Below are 13,739 nucleotides of genomic sequence, written 5' to 3'. Positions count from 1 at the left end.
TTCTTTGACAGTGGTGACATAAAGCTGTGACCCAATACATTAACACTGTGTTTACCGGACATCTTCTATTAAAACTTTATACTGCCTTTAACTCTCAGCTGCCCCACTAAATAATGATCAAATCAGCACAATCTGACACAGAATACATCATCTGATGTCTGACTTTAATTCAAATGTCAACAGCCTAACTACTTCAGGAAACAAAAACAACAACAAAAAAATGTTTACATTGAAAATAAAAAATAAAATAGCACTAGACTTGCCAACATGTATACTACATTCATCCAAATCGGCATGTACAGTATACAGCACTGATGATCTAAAAGGAAAAAACAACAACTCCATACCTGCACATAAGATACACACGCACACGCACACACACACACACATCAATCTGCAGAATGCACAAACACGTCTCTTGATATCACACGTCAGTTGAACATTTCAAGAATAAAAATACTAATACTGACTCAAACTGTATTAATTGTTGTCAGTGAAAAGTATGTTGTGCACTCATAAACAGCACACATTTGCATACCTTCCATTTCTTCAGTGTGTAGGCTAAACTTATAAATAAATATATTCCTGCTTATTGCTTTTTAACATAGTTAATTTAAGTAACTGGATCATGATTATTTTCGTCTTGGTCGTATCGGTTAGAATAACTGGGCTTAAGATATGACTGTAGCTGAGCTATCATGTTGTGGACACATTGAGCCTTTCTCTCCAAGATATCCTCCAGTTTGCGCACATACTCCCCGAATGCCTGTTGAGAGAGACAGAGAGTGGACATCATTTAAAATCATTTTGATTAATTCAAAAATGTAGTTTACAAAAAAGGAGAGAGAAGACAAATGTGGCTTTGATTTATTCTGACCATATCAGGTTGCTGGCACAGCAACGTCCCTTCGTTATGATATAAAGCTTGCATCTCTTCTAGCTGCTTCCAATGGGCCTGGACAACACACCACCTTAAATTGAATTAGATTAAAAAATGAAACATTTTGATTAAATCAATAACCTCCAAGTTATGATTATCCTACTATTACTATTACTGTGAAGAACACCACATTTCTAAATGTATCATCAAAGAGGTCTATAAGATTTCTGTATCACGTCTCACCTAAACACAGTTGGGTATTATCATTAGTTGTTTAGTGGTGTCTCATTAGAATGGGCACTGGCCTCTCAAACAGTCATCTAAGCTGATTGTGTAAACAAAATTGTGACATTACTTACTGCCCGTGATCCAAGTCTTCCAGCATAGACCGCTGGATGGGTGTAATTTGCTGATTGCTCTCTTGACTATTTGATTCTACAGGACTGTTTGGTTGGAGTGAGATGTTTGAGTTGCTGGGATGGTTTGAATGTTCTGTGTGATCCTGCTTTGGTGCCATGTACAACTGGCCCAAGACACTTTCTGATGGTGGTGTTGAAATGGAAAAAACAAGTTTGCTTGGCATATCGTATGGGTATTCTGGTGGCATGTGGGTGGCACCATTTATTATTAGATTAGGTGAGCTTGGTGAAGCAGTGCTCCCAGACTGCTGGACAGAGGATGGGATGACAGATGTTTGCAGATAAGCACATGTAGAGGATTTAAATTGGCATTCACAGGGTTTGTTGCCTAGGCCTTCAATAGCTGGTGTAGTTTGTGGTTTCTGATTGCTCTCTTGGTCCTGGAGAGAGACCAGCATGACCTCAGGGATAGGGGGCTTCATCATACCTTGACAGGATAAAACAAAAGTTCACATACCAGTTCTTAAGTACTAGTAAGTACACACACAAACACACATGACTTACATTTACCTATTCCACAATGGTCATATTTGGCACAACACGTGTCCTTTCTTCGCTCAGTGTGACTCGTAGCTGTCATGGTGTCAGAGGTGTGAGGGTAGATGCTCTTTGCTTGTGGCAGTTCCAAATGAGACAAGCTCAATTGTATATCCTCATCCACGTCAACTTTCACTGCCATCTCCACACATGTCGAACGCTCTTTTTCCACTTCCCTTTTGTTATCTTCTGGCTTTTTATTCTCAAGTGGACAGAGTGAAATGTTATGTGGTTTCCCTTGGAGTAACGAGGCTGTGGCAGCTCGTCGGTCTACTTGATCCATGATATAGCTGAGAGAATCTCCAGTGCCTTCTTGAGATAACACAGATATTTTGGCTTTGACCTCTGAGTGCTTGGGTATGTTATGGGGCTCAGAAGGTATTTTACATCCATTCTGTGTGATGGGGGTTGTGGGAGGTAGTGTGGCTGGTTGAGAATTTGAAAAATCTATTCTATTGGCCTGAGCAGCAAAGCATGGTTGCCTCTCTCTACAGCTGCGTATTGACACTCCCTGTTGAGTATTTTGCAATTGTATAGGCAGGATGCTTGAGGGGTATCTGGTATATTTTAACTTGACGGGGAAGTCACTGAGTTTATTAGCGGTCAGGGATGGGTTGGTATGTCCACAGGCTGGGGAGAGGGGTCTTTCGGCTGGAGCTCGTCCATAGGAGGACTCGTCAGGAGGATGGTTAAAGAGGCTGTTGCTGTCAATGCCACTGTGGGTGGACAGCAAACTGTCACCATCAGCTCCGTTTCGCTCTTCAGTGATCCACATTCCGTCAGCTGAGGCATCTAGACCTTCCTCACCCACTTCTCTGCATTCTTCTGAGTCACAGTTGTATGACACTAATGCCTCCACATCAGCTGGCAGTGCACCTGTCATCCTGTCTGCCCGCTTTGTCTCTGTTGTTGTAGCCCACCTCCTCCCTTCTTCTTCTATCACAGCTGGCCCCAACTCTCTTCTTACTCTCTTTCCTTTCCCTGTTGCCCTCAGTGACCTCCTCCTGTCATGTTTACCTCTCTCTCCAAATCTGGCCTCTCTTCCCTCCGCAGGTACTTCTTCACCAACATAACTATGAGCACCCGCATCCTTATTTTTATCGTAGCTGGGAGTGGTTTCAGTTTCTAAGCAAATCTCTCCACTGGGGAAGAAAGAAGACTGTCCTCTGTTACCATTGGCCCTAACCTCAACCCTGGCTCTGTATGCTTCAAAACCATGATTTATAAGGTCAGAAACTGAGAGGTGGGAAGAGAGTTGGAGACAAGAAGAGGAAGATGGAGAGACAGAAGAAGAGAAAGAGGCCCGGTTAGAGGAAGACAAAGATGAAACTGTAGAGGGTGTGAAGAGATGGGCAGATGAAGAAGCTGATGAGGGCATACACTGCAGCTGCTGGTGATACTGTCTCAGATGCCTCTCCTTCTCCGTTTTCCTCTTATCAACCTTTTGTAAATCTCTTTCCCTTAGACTTTCCACTTCACTACATGTGTCTCTACTGCTTTCCACTTGTCTTCTTTCCTCTTTTCCTCCCCTTTCCAAAGGGCTTGGTTGGTTCTGTCTTTCTTTATGGTAGAATCCAGATTTCTTCTGTACCTCCCATAAGTGAGTCTGCTCATCTGTTGCTTGTCCCAGGACCAGCTCTGCCACGAGGTTGTGGTCACCAGCTAAGTGATCCTCACTGTCAGTTGCTCCATACCTTTCTCTACTTTTACCTTTCCTCACCACTGCTCTCTCCGTCTTATCACCGATTCCAAGCAAACCTCTGACTGGTGTAATATGTTCAAGTCCAATCCCCTTCCTTGCACTTGCACTTGTTTTATCTGGCCATATGCTGTTTTTGGGTGTGGAGCAGAGAATCGAGGTCCCCGTAGGCAATGTCATGGGAGGTGTGGTGGGGCGAAAATCCTCTCTTTCTCTACGTAATTTTGGCTTTTTAGGGGGACTTTTCCCTCGGGTGCCGATGCTGTTGCCTCCACTGCTGCTTCCGCTGTTAGACAGGTTTCGTTTGGGGAAGGGTATGGTCTTGCCGCTTCTTCCTCCTCGTAGCCCTCCCTGTCCCCTCAACTCCTTCACCCTATGAAAAATCAAGAAGATAAAACATCTCAAATAGCAGTCACTGACTTTTAAAAAGGACTGGATAAGTTGTTAACACTGGGCCCAAGATGAAAAAAAAAAAAATTATATTTAAAAATCACTATGCAATGTTGACATTTAAAGTAGCATAAATGAAATCCATTATGGGAAAAATCTTTCCATCTCATGCACACTTGTTGTACGCACACACACTTACCGGTCTGCATATCTCAGTGTATTTAGTGTGTGCTCAGTTGCTAATTGACCAGGTGATATGTTGGCAATCATGCATGTCATTGAGTCACCAACAAATGAGTCTTTCAAAACCTAGAAACAGAGAAACGTAGTCCAAAATACGTGAGAGTTTATTGACCAAACTAAACTAAAACATCAGCCATGATATGTATACACACTTGCTTCACTAACAGATACACCACTGAAAACCAGCAAGCTGCTAAATCTTCATACCTGAGTAAGTTTGCTTTGTCTGAAAGGTGTGTGTGACTGCTCTTGATCAAGGGACCGGATACATTCTTTAAGCTGAGAAAAAACAGAAAAAAACAAATGAGACAATGTGTAAAATCCAACAATACTTTATATATATATATATATATATATATATGACTGTATGTATGTATGTGTGTGTGTGCATGTTTAGCTTACAGCCAACAGACTCTGATTGATCTCAGCTCCTTCCATACGACTCTGTTTGTCTGGTTCTTTGGTATCTGATGCCCTCTCACTTCCTGCCAGGTCCACAAACCACATTCTACAGACAGACACACACACACACACACACACACACACACACACACACACACACACGCACACAAACACACCTTTATTTGTTCAGTCATTTCATAACAATACTATACTGGGCCTATCTGGAAAGACAACCTCACCTTCCAATAATCTGCTGGTTTGTATCTCTTAGCTGAATCTGAAGCAAGGCATGGGAACGAGAGGAGAGTGGATTTACTCCACTCATCCCTTGTGTGCGCTCCTCTGTACCCTGTGAAATCACCTTTGTAAACAAAGAAAGCAGGATGGAGACAAGGGAAAGAGAGAGATTTTTCAAAGAGGAAATCATATAATTTTTCTAGTACGGTCATATTTAAAGTATTTAAGGTATTGAAGAGTCTGCTGGTTCATCTGTGAGGATGTGAGCATGACCTGATGTGCTAAAAGTGTATATAGTTTAAATGCAATTAAAACTTAAAACAAAGATGTTCACAACCAAAATGTTATTTTTATTTAAAAAAAAAAAGAAGAATAAAATGGCTGAGGACTAATAAGAATTCCAGCTCTTGACTACAAGCCATAAACCTGACAGGCTCAGGTTTTAAAGAAAGGGGCAAACCTCCAACAGTGAGCTGACAGAGTCCACTTTGACATCATATAGCCCAACAATGTGAACCACATTTTGTCCATCTTCCCTGGCAAACAACCTGAATGGAGAAAGAAAAAAGCAGAGCTTAAGAGGGAGTCTCTAAAGCCATGCTAAGAAAGGATTCACTTTGATGATGATGATGTTATGATGTAATAGTTATCCCTGTGGGAAAACTGGGTAATGAATCATCTGTTTTATTTGATGAATTGTTATTTAATCTTTACATTTCCACAGTGACAATGCTTAACACAAAAAAACACACACCTTTTTCTGTTGTCCAGCAGGTCATACAGCTGACCACAGTAGATTTCAAAGAAACTGACATACACCAGCAAGGGTGAGTGCATGTGTGTGGTGGAGAGGTGAGCAAAAATGTCCTGGACTGCCAGTGAATACAACCCTGGCGTGACAGGAGAACCCAACATGGTGTGAGTCTTCCCTGCACCTGTCTGGCCATATGCAAAGCAGGTGGCTTTGCCTCTGTGGATGCACACACACACACATAAAACAAATAATAATGTTAGGGTGCACAGATTCCTAGAAACACAAATAGAAAATTAGCATGTACTTCAAGCCTCAAAACTGACACATTTGGACACAAAGTAGGGCTGCACGATTCTGGAAAAAATGTGAATCACAATTTTTTTTTTAGAATTGAGATCACGATTCTCTTGCACGATTTTATTTCCACAAAATGTTTATTGCACTGATGAACTTTAACAAAACAAAAAAACGTTTGTTGCTTTGGCAGAGGCATAGTAGTAGTTCTATCATTGGAAGATAAGTAATTTTTACAAAAGTAAAAAAAAAAAAAATTAGACATGCGGCTGATAGTGAATCAGGCTCTATAAAATGAACCGTCAGGCTCAAATACGGCTCCATGGTCCAACTGGACCATAAATCAGATGTAGCGGGAAAATGATCGATTTCCCACAATTCTGCCTCGACCACTGCCCGCTGCTTAATGTACATGTTCGGGAGCGCAATGTTTGAAAAGTAGTTCCGGGAGGGCATCTAGTACCGTTTGTTGTGAGTGTTTATCATCTTCTGAAATCTATATATATATATATATATATATATATATATATATATATATATATATACATACACATATATATATAATATATAGTAAAAAAAACACAAAAGTGTGACAAAAACAAACCCAAATACAAGTTCAAAATGTGAATGAATGACATCATTCCACCCCCCCTTTTCAGTCATGTCCATTCTGATGACATCAGTGTGATGTCACGGTGTGATGTGCATTATTGAAATGTTTTCCTTCATAGTCCATTCTGATGACATCACAGAGTGACATCACAGAGTGACATTCCAGGATTGAGGCAGTGGCTTTGATTCCGGAATCTGAACTCAAGGGATCAAAGGCAGTGGCTTTGATCCCTGAGTCTACAGAGTGTATAAATAGCAGGCGAGCACATCATTCAGTGTGGTGTTCTTGAGATACGATCTAGTACAGATACAATCTAATACAGATACGATCTATTACAGATACGGTTTCATACAGGACCATTTACTACTGTAGGATTTCAATCGACAGCGATGCAGTCTATGTCAGAATCCAGTGTGCCCCAATCTGCTACAGCCTGTGCCATGGACGGAAGAACCCAGCAAGCAGACCAGCAAAGATCTGCTGGCGGTCCAGGGGGCCGTCCAGCACGTCAGTATGGTCACAAACCTTCTGTCACTACAGCGATGCAGAAAATCCACTGCAACGACGGAGAGGTTCAGGGACTGAAGCAGTTCGAGGATGAATACTGGACAGAAAGGACAAACTTCTGTCACATGATTCACAAGCGCAAAGTGCGTGTGAACCATCTGGAGAGTCTTATGGAGATCCGAGAGAAGCAGTTCGGAGCTGAAATCAAGAAAAGCTACGAAACTGCACAAAAGCAGGAGTCTGAGATCTACCAGCTGAAGAGAAAGCTTCAGGTGCAGGAGGAGAAGACAGAAGCTGCAAACCTCCTCAGTCAACAGAGATTTGACGAGATGGCTGCAAGGTACGAGGCAGAAATAAAAAAGCTCTCGCACCAAAGCAACACTGAAGACCAGGAGAAGGTGACCCTTTTGGAAGAGCGGGTCCGCCAGGGGGACACCCAAAACCTGCAACTCAGGAAAGATAAGGAGGTTCTCTCTCAGCAGCTAGCAGAGACCACAAATCAGCTGCTGAGCAGAGAGACGGAACTCCTGGAGAGCAGCCAAGCGTTGCAGACACGATGCGACGCTCTAGAAGCTGAGCTTCAGAAAGAGCTGGCTGCGAAACAACGTAGCCAGGAGACTAACGTCCAACTGATGGACGAGAGAAAGGAACTAGTAGCCAAGTTCCAAAAGGACCTAGCCATGTCACAGCAGTGCTTGGAGACAAGCATCATTCTGCTGGAGACAAAGGTCAACCAGCTTGAGGCTGAAAAGAAGGAAATGGACGACCAGCTAACAAAGGTTCTGGCAGAGAAACAAAGCCATGTCACCCAAGTGGAAGATTTGCAGACAGCCCAAAAGGTTCTGGATGCAAAGTTCAAAAGGGAGCTGGCCAAGAACGACAACTTGGCGACAAAGCTACGAGAGGTGGAGGACAACAACAAAGATCTGGCTGAGAAGCAAAAGAGCTTGGAGAAAGACCTCCAACAGGAGTGTGCTCTCGTCAAATCGATGGAGGAAGACCTGGCAAATGAAGCATATCGCTCTCAGGCCAAAGTCATAGAGGTCCAGGACGACAACAAGGACCTGGAGAAGCTCTGTCTGAAACTGAAGAAGAGGAGAGCAGTCTTCTCTCTCTTCACAAAGAAGATCCAGGACCCGCAGGCAGAGCTGCAAAGGATGAAGGACAAGATGCACGAGAAGGAGATGAAGAAGAAAGCCAAGCGGGAGAAGGAGGAGAAGAAGAGGGGTATGTTCAGCCACCAGGAAAACCGGTGTGGCAGTGACAGCAAGGTGGAGGAGGCTGCCGGTTGTTCAGCGGAGGCTGGACAACAGTAACTCCCCCCTTCCCCTCTCCAACCTTCCCACCTTCCCCTCTCCACCCTTCGACCCTTCGACTCTCCATCCTTCCTCCCTCCCTCCTCCTCTACCTCCGTCACCTCCATCTACCTCACCACTCCTTCCACCCACTCCTCCTCCCCCCTCCCCCTCATTCAGCAGCACGGTTGCTCAGTGTTCAGCACTGCAGCCTCACAGAGACGCCGCCACCCGTCCCTCTGTGTGGAGTTTGCATATACTCCCTGTGTCTGCCTGGGTCTCCTGGTTACCAGGTTTCCCACTAAATCACAAAAATATGCACTTTAGGGTTTTCTCCTGGCGCTCAGGTTTTCCCACAATGTATACATATATAAAAATATGTGTATGTATTAAAAAAAAACACAATTCCATTCCATCCAACAAAAATGTGCGTGTGTGTGTGTGAGTGAGTGTGTGTGTGTGTGTGTGTGTGAGTGAGAGTGTGTGTGTGTGTGTGTGTGTGTGAGTGTGTGTGTGTGTGTGTGTGTGAGTGAGTGTGTGTGTGTGTGTGTGTGTGTGTGTGTGTGTGTGTGTGTGTGTGTGTGTGTGTGTGTGTGTGTCTGACACACAGGGTGCGTGTGAAGCGTCAGTGCAGTAGTACTGTGGTAGTAGTGCTTGTAGGTAGTGCATGTTGCATGTCGCTTCTACTTGCTTCTTTCTGCTTTCAGCTACGGCCACCGGCTAGCCTCCTTTGGGGGTGAAAAGAGGAGCAGAGTTTGTCTCCTCCTGCCGGTACATAGCCTCTCCACCACCAAGACTCCTACAGTGCCTCCTCGCGGCCACACACGGTTAACTGGGTACCTCACAGTCCCAGGCTAAACTGTAGGAGATCGACTGTAGATTGTATTTATTTTTGATGCATTTATTTCAATTTAAAACTTTGTGTATGAATTTTTTTAAATGTTATATAAATTATTATTTACAAACCTTGAAAACAAATTGGGTACAAAATGTGAAGTATGGGCGTGCAGTTGGCGGAGTGGTTAGAGCGCATGCCATGTACGAACGTACATACGCAGCCGACCCCGGTTCGAATCCCGGCCGGAGGTCCTTTGCTGCATGTCACATCCCCTCTCTCTCTCCTCATGTTTCCGATCTATCCACTGCTACTAAAAGGCGTCTATGCCTCAAAAAAATATAAAAATATAAAAAAAATTAAAAAAAAATGTGAAGTATGTCTTCTTAACGAAGGTAAGAATTGTCATGTCCGTGATTAAAACGCCCTATCAGAATTTCAGGGGTATTATGGGTAGGGCGGAGGAAGTGGTATTCTATTAAATTTGCGTTCGGTAAACAACGGACATGTCTGTGTGTGGTCCATATTATTTGGATCAGGGCTGTTACAGTGTAATGGTGTGATATACTTTATATAGTATATCATTTTTTTGCTTAGAATTGAGATCACGATTCTCTTGCATGATTTTTTTTCCACAAAATGTTTATTGCATTTGTTGCTTTGGCAGAGGCATAGTAGTAGTTCTATCATTGGAAGATAAGTAATTTTTACAAAAGTAAAAAAAAAAAAATTAGACATGCGGCTGATAGTGAATCAGGCTCTATAAAATGAACCATCAGGCTCAAATACGGCTCCATGGTCCGACTGGACCATAAATCAGATGTAGCGGGAAAATGATCAATTTCCCACAATTCTGCCTCGACCACTGCCCGCTGCTTATTGTACATGTTCGGGAGCGCAATGTTTGAAAAGTAGTTCCGGGAGGGCATCTAGTACCGTTTGTTGTGAGTGTTTATCATCTTCCGAAATTCCTCATGTTGTACAGCATTTGTGATGCAGCTCGAGATATAAAATGCTTCAGAATCGCTGTGTGTAGAAATGAGATCACGTGTATGTGTGAATCGAGATCGCGATTTTTTAACGATTTTTTGTGCAGCCCTAACACAAAGTAGGGAATCATGACAACATACACGCCTCCATAAATACAGCTACATCGATGCTAACCTACCCATTGAGCATGTGCCGCACCAGAGGATATGCTGTTCTTTGATACACCTCCACATTGGAGCTCTCCTCCCCAAAAGCTTGGTCAAAGTAGAACCTGTGCTGCAGGGACAAAAGAGCAAGCAGCACGGCATTAAATAAACAAAACAACAACATGATGATCTGACAGGGTGACCTTGAAGTAAAAATACACCCTATTTTTTAAAAAGTGGCAGTCTCAGAGATTTTCATTGAAATAAAAGTCTGTTAAGTCACTATCGGTGAAGGACGTAACACAGTGGTATGGTGATTGAAGCTCTGGCCCATTGATAAAGTACGGTAACATTTATATATTGGCAGTATTACGACCTGGGTGTCAATGGAGACATTCTGGAAAATAATGGTGTATTCGTTTTTCTCTATATACACACAGAAAACATTGACGTCATCGTCTCCTTTCAAGACGGGTTATCTACCTGTAAGATGTACTCTGAGAGATCCACAGCCTCTTTGCTTTCATGGACAATGACACACTCTCCACTTGGAGTTGTCACAACATCTACCTCTCCTCTCCTGCACTCTGCGTGTGTCAGAGGTCTTTTCCTCACACAGACACTGATCCGCTGCCCCCCTGGTTGCCTGCAAAACACACACACACACACACACACAATCAAAATCAGGATGATCATGTGCAAAAGAAACAACGCTCATATGAAAACTTTATGCAAAAAAAGAGACAAACGACAAAAAGTATGTAAATTACAAAGACATTGTAAAGACATGCATAGGACACCTTTACTCAAGTGTGTTACTCATGTAGATACTTTCAATTACTCTTTGAATGTATTTCAAAGTAAGTTCAGTAAATGTTTAACATATTATCGTCATCTTCACTAAGATGCAACACAAACCATTGCCACTCACTTTTTGTTTGGAGCAGAAGAACTCAGTGGTAGTCCGTAGTTGTAGCCAGTTGTTCTCTTTGACTCATAAACAGGTGTTGGATTAGCCGTGTGTTTGGTAGCTCTGTGACTTTTAGTATAGAGTTTTTCCTCCCTAGAAATTATTTTTCTGTCTTTGTGGCCAGCTGGTTGGTTGCTAAACCTATTTGATGCCAATGTCACAGGCCTGGGTTTTGGTTTGTGGAATGAAACACACTTTGGTGATAATCTGCTGTGAGAAGAGTTTTCTTCCTTGATATTTGGAACAGTGTTCGCTCCCGTGTGTTGAGCAGATTGATGACTATGGAAATCCAGTCTGTGGTTGTTGTTCCCTTTGCAGCAAAATACCTCAACACTTCCAGTGTCAAGCTGCACAGGTATAGCTGATCCTTCGCCCTGACCTGGCACATTATTTCTAATACGCCTTGCATATACATGAACAGTGCCCTCTGGACAAGGACACGGCTTCAGATGATGGTCGATGGTTTCACAACTGAAATCAAGCCGTCTGCGAACGCACCGCGGTTTGGAAACACCTGTTGAATTGATCTTACTCACAGCAGCACCCTTCTCATCAGCACCATCATTATGGTACACATCCTCATCAGGATCTCCACAACCATCATAAACAAAGGTTCTATCTGCTACAACGTAGGCTTCATCACCAACATCAGCATCATAATTGTTATCATCGTCTTCATATTCAAGGTCAAGGGTTTTGACCATTTGGACCAGATGGAAGAGCCGAGTCCTGTCTTCCATAGAGCTAATTCCCAGAGTAGGATAGTCCTCCATGGTCAACAATGAAAGGTGAGCCGCACGATAAACACCCATTGAGGTAAACCTGAAGGACAGGAAACAGAGGGAGACAGATGGTCAGAGGAGGAAGAGACAGGACAGGTGCGAGTTTGCATGTGATGTGAGTGAGCTTACCTGGCATAGTGATGCTTAAGCCCGACAGCCTCCAGACACTCATACAGGCAAAGTGGCATTTCCTCCCCCTTCTTTTCTCTCTCTTTTGCTTTTACTTCACTCCACCTACCCTGAGAGTGGCAGACATGTCGCTTTAGTCCCTCCATCGAATAACCACACAAAGGTGTGCAAGAAAGGCCTTTAGGCTACGGTACACAAAAATAACTCAAAACCATTAAAACATGTATCGCCACAACACAAGCTCCCTTCTTCCAAGACAGCGTCTCCTTGCCGTTTCCCCCCCGTTCTGTGATTCCTGTCAGAGACTGATGGCCAGTGATCTGCTCGGTCACTGTGTCATTACTACCACGCTGCACAGTTGTGGCGTCAGGCCAAGCACACAACTGGTATGATGCTGAAATTTGACACTTGGTCCGGATGGAAACAGGACAGCACAGTGCAGCATGTCGTGCATTTGTGTCTTAGCATAAATGATAAATATAGCAGACGTGCAGCTGTTGCTTCTTTGACTTCTACAGGCTGACAGCTGAAATAGTTCTGCGATATGGCACTTGGATGAAACCCTCTTCATTTGCATGCATAAGAGCATTAGGTGAGAGTGATTTTTATTACTGTGTTTACCAAACAATACTAAACTTCCTTCAGGTTGGGCCTACAGCCCCTACAGTGAACACGTGTTGGGATTTGTCAGCAACTGCTAATTCTGGAAATGTATTTACATGAAGCCAACCTACAGATCAATTCACATTACAGCCAGTTTAGCCACAGAGCATAGTCTGTTAAAAGAACAAATCCACACCTCAAAATAAAGGAAAGGGGTTTTAAATGGTCAAATACAAATTAAACAAAGCATACTATCAAATAATTAATTACACGTGGTCCACAAATAGTTTCGGTGTGAAATTCTAAAGTTTCTCCAGGAATAATTCAAACTTACCTGAATAACTTTTAGCGACGAGGGACAAATGAAGGCGACACTTCATCTGAACGAGCAAACTGAACTGACAAGATGCATTAATTTTTCACAAAGTTGCTCGCTTGAGTAGTATCACCACTTCCGTACATAAAGTAGGTCTCCATAGCGACGCTGTTTTGGGAGGGCGCTTTCTTTTCCCGCTGGAGGTTTCCAGCACAACTCCAGTACATGCCTTGATTGACAGACCCAGGGTGGCAGAAGTTAGGATACGAAGTTGCTTCCAATTTCAATGCGAAATTTCAGATGGACAGACGGTCAAATTACGCTCAGTTCAGCATGAAGAGAGATAATCCCTCAGAGGGCTTAATGCCCACCAACAAACCTGCTAAGACAAAAAGCCTTCTCAGACTAAACCATCAGGACATTTGCCCAATTGGCTTTACAACATTCACACATACATAGCTGACCATATTATTATATTATATTTTATTAAATGATAAAACACATGGATTCTTATTACTTGACCTATTGTTTGCATAATCGATAGCTAATATATTGTATTTGTCATGGTACAACAACACAGTCACACCCATGCTCTGTACATTACAATAAAGTTAACTTTTTGTTTTACCTCCGTAAAAAACATCGAACAAAATCAGCTAGATGACGCCTTGGAACCTTGTTCATCAGAAAGTGTTTCA

The 13,739-nt window shown here is 43.0% G+C and overlaps 1 protein-coding gene across 4 annotated transcripts; it reads right to left on the bottom strand.

The window, feature by feature from the left end:
- Positions 1–144: 144 nt before the first annotated feature.
- Positions 145–13,566, bottom strand: LOC311022610 (uncharacterized protein). Of its 4 annotated transcripts, XM_084023992.1 has the most exons (15): positions 13,060–13,566; positions 12,123–12,232; positions 11,173–12,033; positions 10,725–10,887; positions 10,274–10,371; positions 5,562–5,777; positions 5,268–5,355; positions 4,810–4,931; positions 4,571–4,676; positions 4,376–4,447; positions 4,125–4,234; positions 1,804–3,908; positions 1,240–1,726; positions 878–971; positions 145–766 (listed from the first exon to the last, which is right to left on the bottom strand). In XM_084023992.1, the coding sequence occupies exons 2-15, from the start codon at positions 12,179–12,181 to the stop codon at positions 614–616; spliced, it is 4,734 nt and encodes a 1,577-aa protein (XP_083880118.1). In that variant the 5' UTR covers positions 12,182–12,232; positions 13,060–13,566; the 3' UTR covers positions 145–613. The 4 variants fall into 4 exon arrangements, 3 of the variants coding, with proteins under 3 accessions (XP_083880118.1, XP_083880116.1, XP_083880117.1); XM_084023990.1 differs by lacking the exon at positions 13,060–13,566 and having other exon boundaries at positions 12,123–12,498; XM_084023991.1 differs by lacking the exon at positions 13,060–13,566 and having other exon boundaries at positions 1,810–3,908; positions 12,123–12,498.
- Between the last annotated feature and the right edge of the window lie 173 nt (positions 13,567–13,739).

This window comes from Eutrigla gurnardus (assembly GCF_963514095.1).
Source record: "Eutrigla gurnardus genome assembly, chromosome: 13".
NCBI lineage: Eukaryota > Metazoa > Chordata > Actinopteri > Perciformes > Triglidae > Eutrigla > Eutrigla gurnardus.
The sequence above is the reverse complement of the archived record's forward strand: the minus strand, read 5'-3'. Positions and strand labels throughout refer to the sequence as shown.

Excerpts from the sequence above, each read along its gene's own strand:
- LOC311022610 (XM_084023990.1), bottom strand. The coding sequence starts at position 12,268 with ATGGAGGGACTAAAGCGACATGTCTGCCACTCTCAGGGTAGGTGGAGT. Across the intron at positions 4,932-5,267 it reads CTGTCAGCTCACTGTTGGAG|GTGATTTCACAGGGTACAGA; the intron begins GTTTGCCCCTTT and ends TTGTTTACAAAG. Across the intron at positions 4,448-4,570 it reads TCAATCAGAGTCTGTTGGCT|CTTAAAGAATGTATCCGGTC; the intron begins GTAAGCTAAACA and ends GTTTTTTCTCAG.